At 29.4% G+C, this 27,956-nt stretch overlaps 1 protein-coding gene across 2 annotated transcripts; it reads right to left on the reverse strand.

Annotated features, from left to right (window-relative positions):
- Positions 1-584: 584 nt before the first annotated feature.
- LOC113369937 (phospholipase DDHD1-like) lies at positions 585-27,801 on the reverse strand. Of its 2 annotated transcripts, XM_026610563.1 has the most exons (14): positions 27,376-27,801; positions 12,786-13,236; positions 12,645-12,720; positions 10,633-10,775; positions 10,424-10,552; positions 8,454-8,595; positions 8,276-8,382; positions 7,763-7,869; positions 7,230-7,415; positions 6,985-7,166; positions 6,515-6,699; positions 5,790-5,834; positions 3,122-3,398; positions 585-900 (listed from the first exon to the last, which is right to left on the reverse strand). In XM_026610563.1, exons 1-14 carry the CDS (start codon positions 27,643-27,645, stop codon positions 711-713), a joined length of 2,490 nt encoding a protein of 829 aa, XP_026466348.1. In that variant the 5' UTR covers positions 27,646-27,801; the 3' UTR covers positions 585-710. The 2 variants fall into 2 exon arrangements, with proteins under 2 accessions (XP_026466348.1, XP_026466349.1); XM_026610564.1 differs by lacking the exon at positions 5,790-5,834.
- Positions 27,802-27,956: the final 155 nt, after the last annotated feature.

Raw genomic sequence — 27,956 nt, forward strand, 5'->3', positions numbered from 1 at the left:
TAAATTTTTCTCAAATTTGGAGTTCATATTAAAAAAAAAACATGACCTGCATTCTGTCGAAAATACATAGATATTTTCTATTTAATTTTCCATTATTAAGATTTTATTCATGACTTCAAACAAATATTGCAAAATATAGCTGGCTCAATCTCACAGAAGCCATACTTATTTATACCTAGCAAAAGTTTTGTAATTTTCGCGAGAATATTTAAATTAACGCTATTTCTGATTTTAAGTTATTTGCTAAATTGCTAAATTTTTCAACGATTTGATAGAGATGCGCAAAAGATTATTTTAGTATAAATTAATATAATATTAATTCTATTTTAGTTTAGTTTTATTCATTTATTTATTAATAAATCAAAACGTGATAAAAATTGCGTTTAGTCTCAAATTGCTGAGATTTTATAATATTTGGACTAGGGTAATGGACAGCCTTAAAATCACAGCCGGAATAAAACTGAAAAGAAGTAATTTTAAAACAAATATATAGCACCAAGATAACCAAGTTGGATAAAGCACAATTATATAAAAATACCTTTTAAGGTAGGTTTTTAATATGGTATGCAATACGACCTAAATTTCTGATTTTATTAAAATAAATTTTAAAAACTAATCACGAGCATATGTTCGAAAAACACTTTGGCAAATTTGACCTACATGAATTCGCCGAAGTCATAAAATAAATGTGAACGATTTATACTTTCCTGTCAAACCGGCAAACTGTCGAACATGTCGTTGTTGCCAGTATTATTCCTTTCGGCTTGGTGTTCTAAATCAGGGAAGAGGCGGCTGAGGACAAAATATGCCACATCATAGTTTGTCCAGTAACTCGTATGAGAAGTGATAGCAGACCAGTAGTTCATAGCCAAGCCAGTTTCACGAATTGCATAATCCACTCTGTGAAAAAAAGATTCCACATGAAATAATTCCACAATGAAGTACATCAATAGTAACCCAAACCAAGAAGATAACTAACTAGTTGTAAAAAGTGGCATATTTGTCTTAAGGGGCACAACTAGTGTAACCGCCTAAAAAAAGGTGATTTTTGGGAATTTATATTACAAAAATTACTTTATCAATCATTTCAAAATTTTAGAAATATATTTATACATGCTTTAAGAATACATAGTAAAATTTTTGAAAAAAGAAATTAAATATTTTTTAAATTATCGTCGATCTCCAACGGCGCGACAAAAAAAAGGCCCTTAACTGCTGCAGTGATTCCGGCCTTCTACGTGGATGAAATAAAAAAAAAAATAATTCTCGTTAAACTAGATAATATTGTCTGTAAAGTGAACTACGATAAAAAAATTAAATCAAAAATTGACAAAATGGCGGCGTTTTAAAAAAAAAGTCGAATTTTACCCAAAATTTTGGTCGTTTTTCGACTGCCAAATTTCGATTTTTGATCCGATCAAAAAATCGATATTTCATTTTACGGAGAACTATATACAGAACATGTAAACAAATTTTGATAGTGATCGGTTCATTCGTTTTTGAGTAATCACTGCAGCAAATTCGGAAAATGCTGTTTCGAGAAAAACGCGTTCAAAGATAAAATGATCGTTGTACTTTATACTATATGTATACTTTTTAAATGGCTGTAACTCAAAAACTATTTGAGATATCGATTTGAAATTTTAATATGTTATTTTTAAAGGTGTAATCTACCGAAATATGAAAAAAAACAAAAATCGATTTTTTCAAAATTTCACACTAGTTGTTCCCCTTAAGGCAAGTTGCATGAACTCCTCGATATGTACACATAATCAACTTAATCAATAAGAGTTGAGATTTAGCTATTTAGGTAAAACGCTCAACTGTTTATTTCGAAAATATAGTTTTCGCTTTCACTAAAAAATAATTAATAGAAATCCAGTTGATGTCCTTCAAACATACTTATAATATCTTAAATATAACGTCACTCAATAAGTCTGGTGTGGCCTTGATTAAATAATCAGACCCCACCGTCTACCGAAACGTTTTAGAAAAACAAAAAAGTAAAATTGCTTGAGATAGCTGACACTCTAAAGATATCAATGGAACGTATTGGACATATCGTTCACGAATATTTGAATATGCAAAACCTCTATGCTAAATGGGTGCCGCGCAAACTCACATTTGGCCAAAAGCATTACGAATTGATGTTTCGTAAGAGTATTTGGAGCTGTACAATCAAAATAAAACTGAGTTTTTGCATCAATATGTCACCATGGATATGACCTGGCTTCACCACTACACTCCGGAGTCAAATAGACAGTTAGCCGAGTGGAATAGACAGAGAAAGGCAACGCCGTCAGTTTTTTGGGATTCACAAGTAATGATCTTCATCAACTATCTTGCGAAAGGCAGGACCACCAACAGTGACTATTGTATAAGGTTATTGGAACTTTTTTTTTTGCTATTGTTTGAACAGCAATCAGAACTCTCATAGGTTCTATGAGCTGTTGGTTAAGACTTATGACTACCTATTTCATGAGAGGCAATCCATCAATTTACCATTTTCTTATGTGTGGGATATTTTTGATATTAGCTCTTACGTCTAATAGTTAACATGTGATTGGATGTTGCAGCTACGTCCACGAAGGACGATTTCCACTTGGAATTATATTGTGATCTATAACCCCAAGTGGAAATTTGACATCAAAGCTGCCTGATGTCTGGCTACGGCGGTAGCGGGAATCGAACCAGCGAACCTGGGACTAGTTGTTGCTAGCCCACGCTCTAACCGATTTCGCCACCGCTGGCCCATTGGAGCATTTGAAGATCAAAATCGTAAAAAAATGAGTTTTTCTATCTTAGTCCCTGTAATCAATAGCTACCTACAAAACGCAAACCGTACATATGCTTGACATAGATTCTAATTAAAATTGCTTAAGTAATGTAATAATGTTATTTAATCACAGTTTTTAGGATCTATTTTAAACATTCAATGTTGAAATGAAAAAAATTTAGTTAATTGTCTAAGTAAATAAGAAACATATAGATTCAACTGTGATACACCGTGACAAAAACGTTTTTGTGATCATTCATGCTTTTAAATATTCTTCATTAAATTAATTTAAATACTACATTAAACTGTAATTATTTATTAAATTTATTGACTCAGTAAATTTACCTGTTTGTCAATTTAATTGACGGGTCAACATTTGGCAAGCAATGTGCGTTCGAATGATTTTGTGCGTTTTCCTGTATTTCTTTATCACATCTAACGTCGGTAGCGTTTGCACCAGCATCTGGATCCGGTTGATTTTCACAAGACATCGTTTGCTGAGATTCCGGACTGGCGCTATTGCAAGCATTGGTTTCGTTGCCCGTACAAGTTGCCGTTTGTGTTTCCGATTTATTCCAAGGTGGACGCACGTAGGACCATATTCGCCATGAACCACCGGCGCCTAAAAATCACAATGATTACAATATAAATCAGCCTTATATAAATTTGCACATTAACATTTGATTAAGCCAGGGAGTCGTGGAGTAATGGCTTCCGGTTTCAGGACACCTTGATACCGTGCAGTAGTGATATCCCATTTTACTTATATTTTCGCTTAAATATAGCTATTTGGGCAGTGCGGTATGAAATGACAACGGGAAATTTCTCATAATATACATTCATGCATAAATTAACATCTAAAATTAAATTTTCCGCGAATGAATAAAAATGATTTTTTTTCGTTGATTTTTATTTGTTTTTTTTCTAAAAAGGCAATTATTATATTTAATGCAATTTAAAAAAATATATAGTGGGGTGCGATGGACAGACCTGGGCCACAGGTTGGAGTGGACCACCCGAATAACTCTAAGACTAGTGACATGTATGTCGAACTGCGCACATATTTGTCATATTTTGATACTTGCGCAATTTTAAAGCGCATTTGGAGGTTATAAGCCTACTCGCACTGTACAGAAGAACGCACTAAGAATTTGGCCGAAAAAGTTTTTTCTCTCGTTCTTACGTGATTTGTCATCGAATTTTTACGAGAAATTCTCAAGTAAATATGTAATATATTATATAGAAATATAATCTTTAAAATGCAAAGTGATTTTTGCCGATTGTTTACATTGTGTTTTTGTGGAATGCATATGCAAAAAAAGGCGTCTGTAGATAGAAGTGAGCGAAAAATGGATTATTGCTATAAACAAAGTAAAAATAAATAAAATATCGAAGCGTGTTGTTTTTGCTGTTACCAACGTTAGCAGATCGTCTTTCAACGCATCATTACATCTCTTAAAAGTCGCGGCGGAAGAAGCACAGCGCAAAATTCGCAAGTACCAGTAAAAGTTTCCAAGAAGAGCAATCCTCCACAATCAACTGTGAAAAAAGACAAAAAAATAAAGTTTTCAGTTTTTTCAAATGAGACACTGATGCCGGAAAAGCTGACAAGAAAAAACTCCATCGAGTGCAACTGCAACAGACCATTCCATTTGAAACAACGGGCACCAATTCCGCCTAAAATATTTTCTTGAATGTTGAAAAATGTTTTTTTCAGCAATTTTATCATTCCAACTTTGTTACTCCTTCTATTCAGGCATTAAAATAACATTAAAAAAAATTTTTTCAGCAATTTTATCATTCCAACTTTGTTACTCCTTCTATTCAGACATTAAAATAACATTATTGTTGTAGTCACTGTTTTTTCAATTAGATAAAAATTTGGGTGGCCCACATCTCCCTACATTTTCGGAAAACACGGTAAATACATTTTTTTGCAATTCAAAAAAAGAGATACTTCCAAACATAATTGCAAGCATCTGCTATAATAAAAAATTTCATTTTGGAATACCCTTGCAAATAAAGAAAATATTAAAAAAAATATTTTTATTTTTAACCATTTTACGACCAAAAATAAAAACGTAGTCCATTTCTGTCCTACTTACTCTACTTAATAAAAGCATTTTATTGCCTTTTTCAGGTGACAAAACCTTGATTAAAAGTTAAATTAAAGTCAATATAACGGGCTAAGTTTATAGAAATGGTCAATCAAGCTATTATAACATTAAAACAAATTAGAGAAAAATGAGGTTTATATTATTGGCATATAAATATAAATGTTCAAATTTTATAGCTTCTTCTCAAAGAGAATGTGCCTAAAATGCAATTTAGAGGTAGTGATGTAGAGGATTTCCTTTTTGGACAAAAACGCGTTCCAGAACTAAATATTATTTCTGATAATAATTGGCTGACTTATTAAAAAAATACTGTTTTTTTTCTAATTTTTTACGAATTTTTATACGTACTATTACAAACAAGGCTTGTTTTTCCGAACCGTGAACCGGAACCCGGAACGTTTTTTTGCTGAACCGGAACTCAAAACCAATACCGGGATGAGTAGGTAAGAATTCACGTTTTATATATTACTTCTATTATCAAGAACCCAAAAATATACTTCATTGAGCCATTAACCGCAATACCAATTAAATGAAATAAATGACAGCTAAATCAAATGATTCATCGATGATGCTGATTTTTAATCATCAATTTATTTTTTTACAAAGCAAATTGAATATTTTCAATCATCAATTTTCTTTGTAAAAATGATTTATATTCAGATACACTACTTACTAGACTTCTACATAGTTCTCAATATATATTAAGCTCTATATAATGTAGCAAAAATAATAAGATAACAAAACCAATAGAATTCCTATACACCTAATAACTTGACATACCACCGAGAATTTGATAACATACAACATGCTGAAATGTCATTCATGCATTTTTATACTTCAACCGTTATTTAAGCAATAACCATTGAATATCTACTATTTTTTTGTGCTCTAAGTACCTTTATAAGGCGCGTGTATCGGACTCGAACCTTCGCTTCCGCATTCTTCATGATTACAGTTTGCAGGGAACCGAAAATGTATTGGATATTAATATTCACGATAATTAAATGCAATCTTGGATTACTTAAATACTGCTTCGAAATTTATTTACTAAAACGGATTTACTGAACGTTTGGATAAGAGTCAGAACATAACAATTCAGCTCAACTAATAAATTTAATGTTTGATTTCCTTGTAAATAATTTTTATAATCAATCGTATTCAATGATTTTGTGGTTTTATAAATTTAAATTTCTTAAAGATTGAAAGAATTGTGTACAAAACATATGTAATTATAACAAAGTGTCACAAATCCATTTATTGTAAGATATCTTACGAAAATATTATAAGCAAAAATATGTAAATAATTTTGTATAAGTACAAATATTTCTTAAATATTTATGTACATACGAACATCATCTATATAATTGTTAATACAAAATGTTAATAAGAAGGTAATTGGTATCAAATTCTTCAAATTTGCTTAATTTTCGCTAAAAAAATTGACTAAAACACAACAAAAACTTATTGTTATGAACAAATTGAAATAGCAAAATCTAGGTTATTAGTATACGTTATTTGCACAAAAATGAAATTCAGATATAATTAATTCATTAGGTATTTTAATGAAAATTTATATTAAAAATTCAAACCCAACTCTTTCTAATAATTACATATAATTTACCTGTGGGTTGCGATTCCTTTTGTGCTGCTTCCTTTGGAGAGGAGTTAGAAGTGTTATTTTCACCTCGATTTATCATTTCGAGAGGCATTTCCCCATATCTTACATCTCCAGCAACTGCTAAAGTATAGGGCTGTATCATTAGAGGAGCAATATTTCTATAATCTCTACATAACAGGGGTTCCATCCTAAAATAAAATTATACCAAGTTCAAATTTATGAACCAAATTATTTTAAAACTAAGCAAAAACATATTTGTATTATTAATCTTAAACTGTGCAATATTATAATCTCAACATCAGGAAATTTGAGAGCCCGATTAAGTTTTTCTTTTTTCCAAAATAATCCAAGAATTTTCAGAACAATCGGATGATTTTTGGAAGAAATTGATTGTATAAAACAATGAAAAGTTAATTATTTACAATAATACAAAAATAATGTTTTTTTATTGAATTTTGAATAATAGAATTTACCTATAGGCTACAGGATCACTCAAGTGAAATATATTATAGAATCCACCTGTGCAGAGACCAGGTGGAAGAACTTCTTTTCTAGATGGCTCGGATAATCTTAAGGCAATGAAGACGCTCAGTGGCGATCCAAGACAAAAAAGTTGCTCTATTGTAAATGATAGTGGGCTTACTGGAGTCGGCTCCTGAGAATGTAACAAGTGTTATAAAAATAGTTCATCAATAATTAATATATTTCAAAACTTTACTTTAGAAGACACGCTGCTGCCACAGTTTCTCTGGCAGACTCCAGGCTGATATCCCGTTATAACGTCGTATAAAATAACGGATCCTAAGGAATGAGCAAGTACTGACACAGAACCTCGAAATGTAGGGTTGCGCAACAAAAACATTGCGTGTAGCCTATTTAATTCTTCTATTAAACCTCTTTGAACCTAGGAAAAAAATAAAAATTAACGTAGTTAGCACGTTTCCTTAATTATTGTTGGTACCAAACATTTACAATAAATTAAAATAAGTCCAAAAATGTTTTTAATATTCCAAAAAAACCCTCAAATATATCAAACTCACTATTTATCACGATAAAAGCTCAAAACTCAATTTTTTAAATATGATTATGCAGCCCTGCACTATTTTGTAAGGTATATGTCTATATGACTATAGCACATGTTGACAATACTTGAAAATGCAAACTTACACATAAAAACATGTACAAAACTATTAATATTATCCAGAAAAATTGCTCAGAATAATAATTAGATAAATCATATTATAGTTGTACCTCCATTCCATACAAAGGACTTGTATAATACATAATATCCATTGCGCTGCAATTTAATAAATGTCGAATGCTCATCACATTATATGGTGTGATTGCATCCACCATATCTGAAAAAAAATTAGGTATTACCAGTTGAATTATAATTCATATTTACAGCACTGTATACAACGTTAACCTAAATTATAAGAAGAACTAAAATATTTCATAAACTATTATTCATTTTAAAAAATATTAAAAAATGATAGTTAATAATACTGATGTTATAAACATTACAAGATTCATACCACTTTGTAAAAAAAATACATAAATTAGTATTGTCTGCAAAAAGATAATGATATAGAAATTAAAATATTTTTGTAAATAATAAACAAATGGCCCTTATATTATATTATGTTATATGTGATAGATGTCTTGGAAATACTACTTAAGAAATGCAATTATTTTAATATTGATTATTTTATATTTTTTTCATTATTAATTATTATTATTAATATTAACTTATTGTATATTTACCACTGTCCAATTTAAGGCTCGATCTCCACTCTACAGGAAAAAATTCCGCCCTCTGGTTCGCTGATGGAAAATATTTATTCTTGAGCCAGTCGACACTTTCGCGAAATCTATAGATTACAAACATTATAAATAATAAATATAATAGGCTTTGATAATCTAAATTATGAAAAAAACTAACGCTGCAGTGTTTCTAATAATTTTTCCGGCATCCATTTTTTGTCCAATACCATGAATAACAAAAACTAGGTGCGTTACGGATTGCGGCTGATCGGACTCAGTGGCTGGAACGCGGTAACCCCGTTTTATGCGATATCCAGTGGCTATAAATGAAATTCATATCATTACAAATAACATTATAATTAATATTGATAGCTTTTCATAATATAAGATTAACAAAATCAAAGAAAAAAATGGTTGAACTAATTCTTTAAGTGTTTATAAAAATATGGTCAATGCTTTCCACATGATAATACGTAAACATTGAAAAATAGACAAAAATCGGTATTTATTGCTTAATATTTATTCATTTCGAGAACAAAAACAAAACTAATTTAAGTCAACACACAGTTAAAAATAGAAATTTGAAAATAACATAAACGTAACAAATTCTAAAGGTTAAAACTCATATATGAAAGAGAAACGCAGCCTGCAATAGAAATATTTTCAAAAATTTGAAATAGTGAAATTTTTAACTTACGCCACAATGATATAAAATATCTTATACTAATGTGCACCTACCTCTTGTTTTGTTTTATCAATAGATACTAAAGATATTATACTTTAATAAAAACTTTAGATAATGCATACTCGGAGAAAAAATAAGAGTATTGAATTAACAAAGTTTAACCCTCCGTCGGTCGGATATTTTTTCACTTTCGAACGGTCGGAAAGGTCTGGCTGGACCACCATTCATTTTACATGCATTTATATGGGATAAATGAGTTTCTGGCGTCTTATATATTAACGATTATATAAAAAAAATCAAAAAATATAAAAAAATCGTTGCTTTTTTGTTAATTTTTCTTTAAAACAATATTTATTCTTTTTCGGCGCCTTTGAAATGAATGTGTGCATTACTCATCCGATTTTCAGTGTTTGCGATTACCAATAAGTTTGGTAGGTTTTCAAGGAACTCTCGCCATGAAAATACTAACATTCATGTTAGAACACATAGCAAAGAATATAAACAACGCAGTTTGAATAGAAAATACCATGAAAAGAGACAAAATACTGGTTTACATATATCAAAAAGCGTATATTTCATACAAAATGTATGGGTGGTCTAGACAGACCTTTCCGACCGTTCGAAGTATAAAAAAGTTAATATCCTTATAATTATCCTTCTGTACATTTTTTCGTCCTGATTTTTTCATCGATCGACAGCTAATGAAATTTTAGGAAAAGTCAAGAAATTTCAAGTCGATAGGATTACTAGAAGTATTTTTTTTCTTTAATTGAAGTCGAAAAAAGTCTGGCCAGACCACGCAGACCGATGGAGGGTTAAACAAAATTCAACAAAGTAAAATTATTGCCAGTATTGATATTTCTATACAAATTTCCTACAATTTCCACGTTGTACATTGAGCGCTATTGAATGGACAAATTCTTCTGATTGCATGTTTTTAAATTTAATTTAAATCTGGCATGATTAATTACATGTGATATGAAAAGTTGTCCATATAAAGTACATTAAGTCCTCATATCTTTCGTTGCAAAAAAAAACGATAATGCGAATAAACCAATAATGCACCATTATATTTATACGTATATTTAAAATTTAAAAGTTAAAATAATTCATTCTATGGTATCAAATATGAATAACCATATTAATAAAATATATATAAAAGCTCGACACACGTTTATTAAAATAATCTAAATTCAATAAATGAGCTGTACTTGATAATTATAAAAAGACCTTTTAATTAATCAGTTAATACTGCAAAAGTATATTTTTTCAGAATGTATATACAATTTCCATTTACCTACAGATAAAATCAATTGTGAAATGATCACTCTTTATAAAAGGGTAGATGAGACAACTTTAATATAATAGACAAAAGATTCATATGAAGACTTTTGGAAACTTTTACAAAGTCTACATTTTTTCGTTAATCCGCATTAAATTCTATTAACATTATTAAAACTCACATTTTTGGAAACCAAGTCTGTGCGTTACACTTCTTACAATTTTACTGGGAGCGTTTTCCGAGTATAAATATATCTCATCAGGTGACAACCAAGCTATGTGAAAATCAGTGAAATGCGCCGTATGGATAACTGTAATATTAATTAATTATCATATTATTAATTAATAATCAAACCCTTTAACACACCGAGTAAATGATTAGATTTTTAACCTATAGGATTTCCTTTACTGCTTCCGTCAGGCGTACATTCAGATGGTAATTTTCCATTGAATAGTTTTTGGTGATGCTCTTCCATTTCCAAACTGACCCCCATTTCTAAGGGTTGCCATGTTGCGTCATAAAAATAAATACCTCTGCAATATAAAAAATATTTGAGTGTTTGAATTATTATTAGAGACTAAAGAATGTGACATGTAACATAAAAATATTAGTGCTGTATATAAATAAATAAATCTTGGTGAACACAGCATTGTGAACCATAGTCATGAAAGAATTCGACAAATTATCGAATCAAGAAATATAATGATACTAATAGTCCAGTATTTTTTATCTTGATCTCAATGAAAGGTAAATTAAAATATAAATGAAAACCAACACTAAAATATTTATCGAAGAACAAGCCACTGACCAAATTGATGACGATAGATTCAGCATTAGTATCATACTTGTATCATAGTCAACTTTGTTTGGAAAACTTTGTAGTGAAATGGGTCGAAATCATCAAGTAATTAGTACATGACTATAGTAGGTCGATATAGAATTAATGATTATTAAATAATATCAACATACTCTCTATTAACTTGATTATAAATTTGTTATTTTTAACTAGCATAAGTTAAATTAATTATTTAATTAATTAAACATATTCATTTGAAAATAGAAAAAATAATTAAGACATGGTTTTTAGACGTGTGTTCAGTGTTAATGCATCTTTAAATTGAAGAACTTATTATTAAAACGCTTTTAATTAAATAAATCATTGCTAAAAAAATATAATCAGCTTGCACCTGATAAGTTTCCTTTCCACAATGGAAGTTTTCATGTTATTCCTTGATTTAAAATCAAAATTCAAACTTTAAGATGCAAACACCGACTGTTTGTTAAAACTTAACCCCATAGCGAAAAAGACGATAAATCTGGATATAGGGGAAAGTCCCGTAACGCCGGACGGCACCAAACACCGGACACTCTATTTAACACGTATTATTTAAGCGAGTATAAATCTCTTCATATCAAAATACAAGTGAAGGGGGCATGGGAGGCACACAGGTACAGGATCACGGTCCAAGTCTCGCCTGTTACGCACACGGCCACGGTGAGAGCAACCCTTTCCTGTTTTAGGCGCAAAATCACGGCGTCACCTAAATATCAATGGAAGTGATTCTAGCATATTTATGCATTTGCATTTGAGTCGTATGCAAAGATGAAAGTTGTACTTGATTGTTTTCCGTAAAATGGTAGAATATTATTAGATCTTTTAACCAATTTTAGTAGGTGCCACCAAATAAACGAAAATGTCTGTCCTTTAGCTCCGAACACTAAGTCGTCCCTTAGTGCCGGACAGTACACATATTGATATTTTTTGTGAGAATTTACTTAATTTATTGCAATTATTCAAATTTGTTCTGTATGAGTGCTTACGGTCACTACATACTCCCATTCTTCGTATTTCCTAGTCAAAGAATGAAAATCTAATGATGAATGAGAGCATCGGTGTGGCCCAGCCAAAAGGGTAGATAAATAGTGATTTTTTTGCATCTAAGAATATTCGTCAAAGACAAACGTGCAAACATTCGAAAATGTGGAGATGACTACATATGTGATCAATGCAGCTTATTTTGAAATGTCCGGTACTAGGTGCCACTGTTTAAAATCAGATTTTTTTATACCAAAGTTTGATTCATAGTATTGATTATTTTTTAGAAAAGATTGCGGTTTTGTTAATTTAGTTTGATTTCTAACTTTGTTATCTAACATAAATCATAATTTAATAAACATTTCGTAAAATACTTTTTGATTATTATTTATAAATAACCTTAGGTATCCGCCACTAGGGGACTTTCCCCTATATATAAAATTTGTGTAGAAAATTATATAAAACCGAATATATATTTAAATATAATCACTATTGACGAATTGCACTGGTTTTATGAAAATCATTATATCTCTTTTTTGAACCATACTTTTTTTTACTTAATATTTATGATAAACTAATAATTTACCTCGTAATAAGGCACTGTTCTCCTGGCCAATATATGGACTCACATGTCATGAAGTGGAGATCAACTTCATACATGCCTAAGTAGAAATAAATTAGGTTACATTTTAACTCTGAAACAAAAAAATCATAATATATAATTTACCTCCTCTGACAACTATCCTTTGTTCAGGATCGAAAACATGTTCTTTGCTAAAATCTTCCGTGGTTGATTCATCTTTGTCAGCACTTGATCTCTTTCTATTTTCTGACCGAGTCGCATCATGCGGTTCAGTATTCTTAAAACTATTAATTGTACTACTTAAAATATTATTGTCTGTAATAATGTCCAAAGATATTTTTTGGTCTTCTTCTTGGTGTCGGACTACTCCATTCGATAAGTGTTTTGTCGTTTCTGTATTTGGTGCAGAGGCATCAGTCTTTTCGTTGGCTATCGGTGGTTTGGTAATTAAATCGCTTTTATTATCGCCACCGCAGTCATGGTTCAAAATATTCTCTTTGTAAATCTTTCGATATTTTGATTCTATTCGGAGCGAATCGTAACCGGAGAATTCGAGCCATACTTTGTCTTGAACGGCTTTGTAGAACCAGCGTACCTACGATTGAATAATTAAAAATAAATTAAATAAAAAATATTTAAAAAAATTTAAAAACAAAAATGTAGTCTAATTCATTGAAAATGATTCAAATTATAAGATCTTATATAATTGCTACTGCTTATTTCATTAGTATTTCACATATACACAAGCATAAAAACGGCTTGGCCAATCGTATTTTATTCAATTATATTTTATTTATTAACATTAATCGCGTAACTATTCATTAGTGGAATTTTGCCTTAAGAAAAGTTGCATGAACTTCCGTATATATGAGAATAATCGTCAACCAATAAAAAATCTGATTTAACAACTTTTAAAATTGAAAAACTTCAACTTTAAATATTTGACGTAGCCTATTATTCCAAACTTATTTATAGTCAGCTATGAATAAGTAAAAAATAAGTAATAATAAGCAGAATGAACTTTTATAGTCAGCCTTTTGTAGGCCCATTGTGTTTAGATGTTCGTGAAAACCATGACCCCTATCATCACACAAAGTTTCTTCATAATCATAAAAAAAGAATAAATACGAATGAACGGCCGATCTTTACCAATAAACATAATTAACCAATTAACACTATCTGATATCTATCGAAGAGTTTTTGAGTTTTCAAGATCGCTTCGGGAGTTTTAGCATAATTGTGGACGAAAATTTATGGATCGATCGATCATCGCAAGTCCTTAAAGAGTTAAAATTTTCTTTGAGAATTAGAAATTACAAGTTTGGCGGCAAGTGGCATTTTGCTTAACTGCTATAAGGCAAGCTGCAAATACTTCCCGAATTAGCAACTTTTGACTCGGTTCATTAACTTAAACTTGAATTATTTTTTGCAATTAAACAATTTAAGTTATTTGTTAAAACCATGAAACTCATAATCATCAATATTGTAGAAGAAAGTTAATTACGTAGACACAGACCGATTTCGCCAAAGACTAAATAGCGCGATTGCCATCTCTCAAAATGATTGAGCATTGTTTAAGATAACGTGAAAAAAATTGTAATTTGAGTTTTCGAGACCTCATCGAATTTTTAAATCGATTCAGCCTTTTTTGAGGAATCGTTCCGCAAACGATGCAGAATGACTTGAAAACATGAAATTTTCAACGTCGAATTTTCTTGCTGTATCGGGGTTCAATAAACTTCCTAAAAGAAAAAGCATTAAATAACAACAGTGATAAAAATAATTTTGAGAACCTGTGCTCTTACAATTGTTAGAATCAGTTCCCATAAATTTTAAAATTCTAGTATTTTAGCGAAGATTCTACCTCGCCATAAATAAATATTTAGAAACTTATAACGATTACAATTATTGTGCATATACCAATTTGTTTGAATATTTAATTTCTCGTAGGGTAAGTTAAGTAATCGCAAAAAAATCGAAAATGAAAATTTTTATATATCTTTACGTTTCAGACGTTTCTGAATATTTTGGCATACCTTAGAAAAAATGGATGTATGTGTGTGTGCGTGTGTGTATGTGGGTTCGGATACAAATTTTTGTCGACTATTTCGGGATCACTGATGAAGCGATTTGAATAATTCAAATAACATTCGATTCGTATTGATAAGGAGACGTGCTGATTAGTTTTTGGCAAAGGCAGGTCTAGCAGTTCCGAAGGTATGGGGCAAAAAGTGCCGAAAACGGTAACTCAGTTTTTAATAGAACGGAGCGTCCGATTTGAATAATTCAAAAAATATTTTACTTGTATTAACAAGATGAAGAACTTATCAAATTTTCATGAAGGCAGGTCTAGCGGTGTCGGAGATCTAGTAAAAAAAGTAAAAAGGTTTCTGAATATTTTGGCATACCTTAGAAAAAATGGATGTATGTGTGTGTGCGTGTGTGTGTGTGTGCGGATACAAATTTTCGTCGACAATTTCGGGAACACCAATCAACCGATTTGAAAAATTCAAAAAACATTCGATTCAAGGCAGGTTTAGCCGTTCCGAAGATAGGAGACAAAAAGTGCCAAAAATGGTAACTCAGTTTTTAAGAAAACGGAGCGTCCAATTTTAAATAATTTAAAAAATTCCTTCATTTTACTTGTATTGGCAAAATGAAGAACTGATCAAATTTTCATGAAGGCAGGTCTAGCGGTTTCGGAGATCTAATGAAAAAAGTAAAAAAAACGCCATCTGGCGGTCAAAAATGATCATTAGACATATGCACATCAAATTATCAGATATTTTATAGAGATTTTAACAATAAATATAAATTTTGTTTACGTTCCTATGGGTTCTGTATTAATGTTCATCCGTTAGACGGAGACGCGGCGCTTACGCGCTTCGATATTTCGTCTCTAGGTACTTAAAGCAGTACGATTGCTTTGAAAAAATGTTCAGAACTTCCAAAATATTTCAAAATACACTTTTCTTCAAAAAGTCTTTTTTTCAGAAAAAAGTAAATTTTTGTCAAAAATTTATAATTTCCCAAAAATCTAATTTTTCAGAGTATTTTCTTTTCAAAAATGTTAATCTTAAAAAAAAAAATTGGTACGGGAATTTCCAGCAATTTGCCTTAAGACACGATGCCATGCGTCCCACTAGTTTTTTAATTAAATTGTAAAAGTAGTGTGTTCTCAAAATTCAAATTACATCTAATTAATGTAACAAAAATGTATAAACTAATCATCACTACATTTGAATTTGATACAAATATGCAATAAGTTTAATAGAATTTGTAATTGCACGACAACAAGGCATTGTACAAGAGTGCATTGAAGGTTAAAGTTATTGTAAGGTTAAAGAAATCGTAAGACAATAACGATTTTATTTTGAAAAGCAATGTCCTTCATTTATAACAGAGAATCGCGTCGTGATGTTTGCAAATGACATTGTATACGAAAAAATAAATATTTTCGTGAATATATCCATAAACAATTATATTTTAAAATGAAAAAGTGCATACACTGCAATAAATAAAAATCTATTAAAGGAAGATTTTTTTTCGTACTTTAATACTTTTCATAAAAAGTATTCTAGAAGATATATCTGTTGCATTGCTATGCACCTCACTCATATAATTATTAATCTAATTTGGTATGCAAATATGCATGGATTTTGATAAGATAGACACATCAACGTCTATAAGTTTAGGCAATGACAACAAATGCCTTTTATTTATCCAGACAAAAATTTAAATAGTCGCTGATGTTTTATAATTCAAGAGAAAAACAAACTTGTAATAAAAGTACGAAGAATTACAAATTGCAAGGTCGTGATACAAAGCATATTTCTAATATTATAATAAGCATTAGAATATTAGTAATAATTAAACAATTCACATTTAAAATTAGCGTAAGTAGCATTTTGCTTTAAGGCATGTAGCCTGATTTTTCCAACGGTTTTAAATAATCAACATAGTCAATAAGAAATCAATAGATTAATTTATGATCGGTTCATGAATTTTTTTTATTAAAACGTAGACAAAAGTTTTTGCTCTTTTCTCTCAACCCTAGTCCTTAACAAGTTTTTGAGAAAACGGGTGAGAAGAAGATCCAATTTTGGCTCAGATACACATACATTTATTTCAATTTCGGCGTGAAACTATTAACTAACTATTCAGAATGTCTTAAAATATAAAAAAAATATATTATTAAAAAAATCAGATTTTCTGGCGAAAACAACTACCCTTTCCAGGATAAAATTAAATTGATAAAATAATGAATTAAGTTGATTTACGTAGCAGCGGCAATATTGAAAGGACAATATAAGTCCACAAAAAAAAAAAGATATTGCGCCACGATTCTTTTCTAATGAGGAGGTAGGATGAATAGCTTTTTATACCTAATACAGGTAACCTCGCATAACACGGTTTAAGAATTGAGACCCTCCCCCTCATAACACGGTACCTTCGGGTTCGCATAACACGGTTTAAGAATTGAGGAAAGTTTTGATGAAACAAGAAATATAGTAAAACCTATGAAAAGGGTACAATAGATCAATAAATGTGATGAAACTAGTGCAAAAGATAAAATTTGATATACTCATATATTTTATTAGAGCGCGTACGTTCTATCGAAAAAAAATTCTAGGATTATCTTTAAATAAAATAAGCGTAAAAGTTTAATAGAGATTACTTTACACGTGTTAAATATATAAATATCAATAATATCATTTTCCTAAAAGCAAGTAAAAAATAATGCATGGATCTGAAGCTAGTATAGAAAACTGCTCAGAGGATGAGGATATCTTGCAAAAAAGAGGATCATGATTCAAGTAATGTATATTACTTCTAAAAAAATGAATAAATGTAACAATATTTATTATAAAATCATGATGTAATCCCTCTTTTTGTACTAGTTCTTTGTCCCTTGTTAGTTTTCTGGAAAGTAACTATCGTGTTGTACGGGGGTTACCTGTATTACATACTAAAAATAACCAAATCTTAAGAGTAATATTATTAGTAATAATACATTGAAAAATGTCATTTTTATTTTAGTATTGATTAATAGACGTAGTCAATCTTCAGATCTATATGATGCAGTAAAAATTCTGGGGCCATCAAATTTATTTATTCAATTCAGTCATAGAAGTTTTTATTTCTGATTCAAGTTTTTACGCTACGAAGTGTTAAAAACTAAACAAATCAAACATATATAATTCTACATTTATTAACTTCCCGTAGATAAGTTATAGTAATCGTCTTTTGCATATCTTTTTTTTCAAAGGTTTCTGAGGTTTTTGGCATACTTTAGAAGAGAAGGATATGTGTGTGTGTATATATGTGTGGCTACAATTTTTCATCAACGTTTTCTGGAGCACCGCTCAACCGATTTGAATGATTCAAAATCCTAGATCCATGATTCCTACTTATGGGGATTAGTGCTGATGAGTTTTTGGCAAAGACAAACCCAACCGTTTCAGAAATAAGGAATTAAAAGTGTAAAAAACGGCAGTTTAAGAGAAATAAATAATCCGATTCGAATAAAATGAAGTGAAGTGAAGAAATGATTAGTTTTTGGAAAAGGCAATTTTTAATATTTTTTTTTTCAAAATTAAAATTTCTTTTTTTTAACTTCCCGTAGGGTAAGTTATTGTAATGGGCCGAAAATCGGAATTGAAAATTTTTACATTTCTCGACGTTTTGAAGGTTTCTGAACGTTTTGGCATACCTCAGAAAAAATGGATGTGTGTGTGTGTGTGTGTGTGTGTATGTATGTATGGATACAAATTTCCAGTCACGTTTCAGGGCGCACGGATCAACCGATATGAATGGTTCAAAAAGCATTCGATTCCTATTGATAGGGAAAAGAGCTGATTAGTTTTTGGCAAAGGCAGGTCCAGCCGTTTCGGAGATACGGAGCAAAGAGTGCAGAAAATAGAAATCGAATTTTTGAGAGAACTGAATGATCTAAAAAACATTCAATTAGAAATGATTGGGAGAAGTGTTTATTAGTTTTTGGCAAAGGCAGGCCCAGCTATTTTGAAGATACGGAGCTAAATATGTAAAAAATGGCAGTTTTTGAGAGAACTAAGCGTCCGATTTAAATGATTCAAAGAACTTTCTGCTTGTCTTAACAAAATAATTGATTTTGGATAAAAAAATTTTGTTCCATTTTTTTTTTTTTTTTTTTTTTTTTAGTTTTTTGTATATCGAAAATATTTCAGATTTTATTTTTAATTCTGACTATAGTTCTAATATACTTTACAAATAATTTCAACTCTGCAATTCAGTTTATATAATTCTTATAAATATTACACAATGTTACAATATTTATAATAATTTATTTGAAAACATTCAGTATTCCTCAAACATTTCGTTACGGTACGGGAAGTTCCAGCAATTTGCCTTAAGGCACGATGCCATAATTGCCTCAAGACAGAATTCCACTTACAGCTAGTTTTAATTTATTTTTTTATAACATCAAATATAATATAAATAATAATATAATATAAAAATGTTATATTAAGTTTTTTTGTAGGATACAGGAGTATGTCAACACATTTTCAAATATTCACATTGCAAATATGGTTGCAGAATACCCAGGGACAATAGGAAGGAAATATGTTTACAAATTACTGCTAAACTAAAAAAAAACTCAATTGAAACTCAATAGTCATTCAATGTAAAAAGGGCTAGGAAACGACAGAAATAATAAGATTTTGATTATACAGAAAAATTACTAGATCGGAGACTTTGTCGTTTTTTTAATTCTTCTTCAATTTTTTACCATTTGACACCCAATTGTGTCTTTAGATTCGTTTTCAGCCTTAAAAACTAAATTGAAAACATATGTCGCACACTCAAAAGAACTATTTTTTGTGGACCTGTGTTATTTCATCTGTACTTAATTTAGGAAATACCAATAATGAGATTCGTAATCAGCATAGAAACAAAAGTAATGACTATTTGATAAGTATAAGTATGATTATGAATTTATCATGAAATATTGGATAAGCAAAATTATTACACAAATGAAAATTTCAAAACTATTAAAAATGTGAATTAATTTCCAATACATCGAATTGTTTTGAGATAAGAGCAATTTTCTATACAAACCAAGTATTATGGTCGAAAATAATAATTAATAATTATATAATGTATTATAGAATATTCGAAGATTTTCTATCTCATGTTCTCCATAAATTTAGATGAAGTTCCAAAAGAAAGTATGATTCATAAAACATAAATAAATCTTACAGGTTATATTTTCTTTAGTTATTAGCGATAACTAAATGCGCATCGCATATTGTATTATAAAATTAAACTTTGATATAGCATTCGAGACGAAATGAGCCAAAAATAAACTCAATCATGAAATATTGAGAAATATTTTATTTATCTTAAGATTGTTATTTATCGTAGATGATAAAAAACAGCCCATTGCGAATGAGTCCTAATCACTATAGATAGATATCAAATAGCGGAAATAAAAAAACTTCTAGAACCACAAACAATAGTTAAAGTTTAACATTAATTTAAGTCCTTATTATTTCGGTACACTTAAGTCTTATTATTTCGGTTAGAAAAAGTTGGTGTGTTTGTTTGTAACAAAAAACATTTAATTTTCATTGATTATACAGAAAGCTCATTTTTTTGCACAAAGGTTCAACTGTGTCAAAGCATATAAAATAAATCAGCTAAGAGTTTCTTTACTAATTAATAAGAACTATAAAAATCCTATATAATTCTAAAAGCAGACTTTCAATTTGGAAAATATTATTACACTTTTGAATATTTAGATGAATAGATCTCTATTAATATAGGGTTCCCAAATAAAGAATGTATTATCTTAATTTCTATTTTATCTTCAATTATCTTTTCTATTAAGAAAAGAAAACCACTTACTTTTTGGTTACAGCAAGAAAAGGTACTGAATAACTATTTTCCCAAGGCAAATTTCCGAAGTTTCCAATAAGTGAAAATTAAAGTTACTACCATAAAATGTATTTTTATCAAATTTTTATGATAATATAAAATTCAAATTATTTCATTATTAAATAAAAAGTGCATCTTATTGAACCCTATTGAGAAGTTTATAACTTTCTATAGTTATGGGTAGATTTTTTTCTTCATCAAAGCGCTTGTCCACATTTTTAACTTCCCAAAGGAGAAGTTTATGTTTTCATCAAACAATGCAATTTGCTACTTTTATGTTTTCTTGACGTTTCAAGCCATTCTGAATCGAATGAGACCAAATTTGGAAAAAGTATGTGTGTGTGTGATTTTTTCATTATCAAAGGGTGTACCCAATTTATTTTTTTATTCACATAGGACTTTTTCCAATACATATTTGGAAAAAAAATTGATTTAATTTTTTGTGAGTATTTTCAATTATACTTCGAGTATGAGTCAGATTTTGCCATTTTTGTGAGAAAATGAATAAAAAATTTAAATTATTTTAAAAACTTAAAACAAATATTAATATGAATACTATATTCAAATTAAAGAGGTTCTAAGGTGTTAGGAGGCAAACCAGGGGTCCTTTTTCTTTGCATTGGTATTATATTCCTAATTTTCATTTGAAATCATATTCAGATCTATAGTTTCTTGGAAAAAGTGAAAACAACCCTTCCCAGTATTGCTGCATCAATAAAAAAAAACTTATTTGTCTTTCAGAAACTATAATAATAGATTCACCTCATAAAGATAGGTCAACTGTTTGGGTGGCCATCTATAAAGTCCTTAAGTTCTAATTAATAAATATATTTATTATATTATTATTATATATAATAATATAAAAATATATGTACAAAAAATCTATGAATGGGGTGTTACATAAGAAAACGATAAGTGCGTGTCAACATCATAGATATCAGCTATTTCAATGATAAGTTTTTTGTCACATTTTACAATATGACTCTAAATCGTTATAAGTCATGGTCGGTTATTGGCCGAATTAAGATATACAAAATATTTACGATATATAAAAAGAGTTTTTTTCTAATATTTGCACCTATTCCATACTCAACATCAACATCAACAAATTTTTGGTAGTAACTTTATAGATAAATTACCAAAAATTATGAAAACAAACGAACAAGTGCTATTTTTTTCAATCAATTATGAAGAAAGTGGAATAGAATTTTATACAAGGCTCAAAAGCCAAAAGTATGAGATCGAAAAATATAAGATATGATATAATATCGTATATAAAGTCCGCAATAATAATTTAAAAAAAAAAAAAAGATTCATATAAAAAATGTATTTTTTATTATATCTTTAAATGGGCTCGCCCGTAGGTAAGCAGTTAAGAGCGACGGGACTTGTTTCAGAGGTCCCGGGTTCGATACCCGTTCGATACTTTGAGCAGCCTGTTGTCAGGCAGCAGTAACAACGATTTTCACTTGGAAATATAGATAGCAATATGTTTCCAAGTGAAAATAGCCCTCACCCGGCATTGCTGTACCAATAAAATGTCAGCCCTATTAGATTAATTCTAATAACAAAAATCATCAAATATGGATGGATTAACCATTGGGTTACCATCTAAAGTAAATACGAAGTAAGGAGAAGTTTCAGCCCAACAGCTCATAGGACGTAAGGTTCTTATTGCTGTTAAAAAATATATATAAAAAAAAAAATCTTTAAATGGCATTTGTGCAATTGCCGTCCCGGTTTTGACTTAAAAACAAATATAGTCACCTTACTTTAGCCTGTCTAATTCAAATGTCAACCCAGTGGTTGGATGCCCGGGTATGAAAAAAAAGTTTTCACAGAAATAAAGCTTTCATTATAACAAATGAGCAAGGTGATAAAAATTGTTTTATTATAAAATACAAAAATAACATATAATAAAGTTCTTGAGAAAATATTGTAAATTTCATTTTCGCACCTATAAAGTAAGTGAAGTATCTTTCATTATTAGAACTTTATAGAGAAAATCTAGAGCCTATAAATTAGGTGACGACGATTTTTAAATGATATATATATATATATATATATATATATATATACATGTATATACATATATATTGCCGAGTTAGGATGAAAAGCCTTATTTTATATTTTGCCATGCATCAGGGAGAACCTTATCTCATTTTCTAAGAATGAACTAAATTACAAAATTAAAATTGTTTACTTCGAGTATATAAGTGAGAAAGTGAAAATTTTAGATAGAATTAATATTAAAATCAAAATTATTTTCTATATATATTTTTTTAAATTTTGAAATTTAAGAGATTTTTTTTTTTTGAAATATCTGAAAAACTAATAATTTTTCCAAACTGCCAAGACAATGCAACTCTCCATTGTCTTAAAAACTGCTATTTTTTGTGCTCTGTATCTCCGAAACCGCTGGACCAGCCTTTGTGAAATACTAACCAGCAGATCTCTCCCGTCAGTATAAATCGAATGTTTTTATCATTCTAATCAGATGTTTCATTCTCTCAAAAACTGTTACAATTTTGCACTTTTTCCTCCGTATTTCCGAATCGGCCGAACCTGCCTTTGCCAGAAACTAATCAGCAGGTCTCCTCGTTAATTTGTATCGAATGCTTTTTGAATAATTGAAATCGGTTGATCCGCGCTTTCGAAATCGTGGGCAATATATTGTATTGTACAACGACACACATATATCAATTTTTCTGAGGTATGCCAAAACCTTCAGGAGGTCACGAAACGTAAGGATATGCAAAGAAAAATCATTTACGATTGTTTTGCGATTACAATAATTTAACCTGTGGAAAGTTAATTATCAAGAAGTTCAAAGTTGAAACTTAAAACATCATATATAATAATTATATATGATGATTATATATAATATTATATAACATAATTTTCTTTAAAATAATTAAAGTTTACTTTTATTATTATGATACATATGCCTGTTTTGAATACACTACACACGTGGTTTCCAACCTCAGAAACGCCTGCTACAAGGGCGGCAAAATACTGTATTCGAAAATGAACCAAAAATATTGATATGATCTAAAAAGTGAATGAAACTAGTTAGTATTGGAATTTTGCCTTGTGGCAAGTAACATCAAAAAAAAAGAATTAATTTATGAGTGATCAAAAGTGTTTCGAGTTTGCATTAAGACTTTAATAGTTTAGTATGATTATTAAGATTTTCACCTAAAACAAGGATGAGCAACCCGCGGCCCGCGGGCCGCATGCGGCCCGCCGGATGCTTTTCTGCGGCCCGCCAAGCATTTTTTAACTACAGATTATTTTTCTAGATATTTTATCAAATACGGCTTTAAGAACTAATTTTGTTATCAGTCACATACTGGTAAAAACTGTTGTTCGCAGAAAAATGCATTTCCTGATGAAATAAATATTAATTAATTGCAAGAAAAATTGAGAACTTGTCCGAGAGCATAGCAACAACGCATTTCTAAATTTAAAATAATTTAATAAGTAAATCTTATAAAGTCGCGAGGGTAAAATCATCGTGAATGTGCTTTTCAATACTAAAGTACGTTAGCTTAATGGTGATGCAATGCTTAAAGGAGTATACGACCCAAATGGCGATATTTATAAATTGTTTTTGGATATGAAAGAACAATTGTAGTATTTTCGTAATTCTGGTAATAAATCATAATATCTTTTGCAGAATCTTGTGTTTCGCTTTTCATATTTAAGAAAAAAATGTGAACAAATTTTAATTGTGATTTCAAATGTTCAAAGGTAACAAGACAGCTGTTTTCATGTAAATGTTTTCTTCACTATTCACCATGCAAATAATATAGCATGCAAAATAATACAGATTTAAAAATTGTATTTTTTCAGTAAACATCGAATTTTTTTATAAATCTAACGTCGCCCTGAAAAAAAAACGCAAATCAAATATGATAATTTTTTTTTGGAAGTACGTATGTGTGCGAACAATTACACAGGTCCACAAAAGAGAAGGATAATAATTAATCGCTGGATAATGATTAATCCATTCAGAAAAAATTCTAGATTGAAGATTGTGCCAGTTTTTAAATGTTTTTCCATATTTTGTGTCCCAATTTTGACTGTATATTTATTACATTTGAAAACACATGTCACACATCCAATTGAGACAAATTTTTATGTGGACTTGTATTAATTTCAACCATGAAATTCATAAAAAAATGCCATCTATCAAAACTGAGTAAAACATAGCAAAACTGCATACGCGTTGCTACTTTCCGCATTAAAAAATTAAAATAAAGAACGAAATTTAAAAAAAAAACGGTTGATACTGATCAGCTTATATAAAAAAGCAGTGCCAAATTTTTTATTAAAGTTTTCAAGTAAATTAGTTTTTCTGCTTAACTATTTGTTTTTATTTTGTAGTAATATTTATAAACACTTATACACTCGTAATTATATAAAATAATACTTTTTTTAATTTTGAATTTTTGTTCTTGTGGCAATTTTATTGCAATTACATTATTCCCGCGCTTAGTCAATAAATCTTTTGACTTAATTTTAGTTCAGACTTTTGAGTTTATGAAAAAGCTTCAATTTTATTCAAAAAGAAAAAGCAATTTATTTTGTTCTTTATTTTAATTTTTTAATGCGTAATGGAAAACTACATACAACTCCAAATTTTCATTATTATAAAATAGTCATTTAAGTAGTCCAATCATTTTTTATATAGCTTGGTGATCGATGAATTAACTATATTCGCCATTTTTGTGAACATTTTTAATTGAAATTCGATCAAGATTTTCTGAGTTTAGAAAAAATCCTAAATTTATCCAATCTGTCCGCTGCAACATTTTAAAAACAATTCTTAGATATTGGCAACGAAAGGGTTAATTCCGATAAAAAACTGATTTGTAGACTTATCCTAACGGTACATGTGTTGCAGAAGGAGCAATTCTAGCAAAAAAAAAAATAGAAATTTAATATTATATATGAAGATAAAACTGTTTTTGAGAGAAAACTGAATTTTTCGCTAAGCATAGCATAGCATAATTCAAATATGGATGTTAGTATTTCAGCATTGCAGTGGGTAAATTATCAATGTAATTTGTGTTAGCTGCCCCTCATTTATATACCACAAAATTATACATTCAGAATTAGTTAGTCATTTCTTTTACTAATGATTTTCTAAAAATATTCTCTGTGGCTAAACGTTCGCCGGGTCAGCTAGTATATATAAATTACGTGCGGCCCGCCATAAAATTTTGGCCCGCGGGTTAAAAAGGTTGCTCGCCCTTGACCTAAAACTAATCAGTATCATTCCCAACTAATATCTTTCGAACAGTTTTTGATTTTTTTTAAATCGATTCGGTAGTATGAGCTTAAATGTGAACGGACACTTTTTTCCAAATTATAAAGAAACGGCTCGGGCGATAGTCGCACAAAACTGAGAAACGATGATCCTCATCGAGATACATCGATTTTTTATGCATAGTTCTACATAATATTGCATATTAATTTGTAGTCTGAAAATATCAGTTAAGTATTTATAAAATAAAATTGTTAAAACAATTAAGAAAGACATTAAAAAGTTGAAAATGTATTGAAGCCATGGTTTGTCTCATCATCTGCATAATTCTAAATTATGTCAGTTTCATTTGTATAAAATTATCATTGTAATAATTGAGAAAATTATATTGTTTTTAAATATTTGCTCAAAATCCATATACATATAATATTTCATTAAATTACATTTTTGTAGATGCAAATAGTGTTTTGTATAAATATTATACATCCCCGTACACATGTACCCTTCTTTTATCTATGCTCGTACATAATATTTTTAAAATATCTTCAATATTAACAAATACAGTAAAAGAATATAAAAAATGAAACAAAACAATTTCACTTTTCGACAACAAATGTATTCAACAAAAATTTAGCAATTCTTTGAAATGAAATAAATTAAAATCAATAATTGAATTAAATCAAGAGCTAGATGAAAAATGGTTTAAATTTAATACCAGTGCAATAAAATTTGCACATTAAATATTCAAATCTGGAAAACAACAAAAAATTAAATTAAAAACTCATATTAAGAAATAAAAGTTGCACAAACAAAATATGTCGGACGCTTAATATATAATTTTAATAGACAAATATATAATAAAAAATGCAATTGCAAAAAAGGTTGCATGTTACTGTCGTTTCTAGTTTCACTATATATTTCAACAAAAATAACTCTTAATCTATCTGAAAAATGCAAGCTTGACTATTCATACATAAATACCGAAATAAATATACATAACAATAAAATTTTATATTTAAAAACAATATTCATATCGTGTAAAAACATTCGACATTCAAAATAATAATTTGATAATTTTCTTCTTACTATAAGATATATACGAATTTTATATAAATAAAATTGACATCAGTAATTAAATTCTTAAATTAACCTCCGCAAAGCATCATTGAAGTGTATTTACTTTAGAATCAATTGTTATAATTTTAAATGCAATTGTTTACGCAAATGTAATGTAGTTAGCATTATTGTTTAATTGCAACATGGTAATAAACATTAACAGCATTTTAAATGAACTATACGTAAATAAGTACTTAGAAAATTCATAATGCATGTTTATAGTTAGGCATAGCTAATTTTATGAATCATAAGTTGAATAGCAATAATTGTGCAATCACGTTCTGCATTACTAGTTAGATTTGTTTACGTATTGTTTTTATGTATGTGATTTTACTGCATTAATAGTAGTAAAAAGTGAATGTTATATATCTAAAGCAATAATTATTTAAAATTTTATAGCAATAAGAATAAGAAAAATTGTCTTACATCTTCTGGCGATAGTTCACGCACTGGAATTTCTTGCTTAATTTCAAGTTCTTTATCAAGCACTTCAGCACAATCTTTTATGATAAGCAATTCACTATTTTCACTATTAAATGTCGTTTGTGTTATCTCGTAATTTGTATATGTTTTATCATCTTTTACTGTTTTGTTATTTTGATCGTCGGTTTGTGTTATGATATCTTCGTAATAATTCTCTTCCACAGTGTCGGTGTACACATAATTGAATTTCGAGAACAACTTTTGGTAATTCATTCTAAAAATTAACACACTTGGATGAATGATATTTTCTCTACGTTTTACAAGATAATTCAATACGGTGGCATTGAAATATAACTATATACACATCAAAAATCTGCAGAACGCCGGAATTATATTCACTTTCATACGTATTGTCATTTTGACATTTATTAGTAAAATGTCGCAGAGCTCTTTATATGACATTACTCTACTGTCAATACCATAACGTGAAGTTGAATAATAATGAGCAGCCAACTAAACACAAGTGTACCAACATCGGCGATTCGTTTTCAAAATTGGTTTTTTAGGTTATATTATTGTTTACA

Source organism: Ctenocephalides felis, unplaced genomic scaffold (genome assembly GCF_003426905.1).
Source record: "Ctenocephalides felis isolate EL2017-DRISC unplaced genomic scaffold, ASM342690v1 CF-g0.4_SCAFFOLD_01492, whole genome shotgun sequence".
Lineage (NCBI taxonomy): Eukaryota > Metazoa > Arthropoda > Insecta > Siphonaptera > Pulicidae > Ctenocephalides > Ctenocephalides felis.

Bases quoted from the DNA above. Each gene is read 5' to 3' on its own strand.
- LOC113369937 (XM_026610563.1), bottom strand. From the start codon at position 27,645: ATGAATTACCAAAAGTTGTTCTCGAAATTCAATTATGTGTACACCGAC. The intron at 7,870-8,275 runs GTAAATATACAA...ATTTTTTTTCAG, and splicing joins GAGCCTTAAATTGGACAGTG to ATATGGTGGATGCAATCACA. The intron at 901-3,121 runs GTAAATTTACTG...TTTTTTTCACAG, and splicing joins TCAATTAAATTGACAAACAG to AGTGGATTATGCAATTCGTG.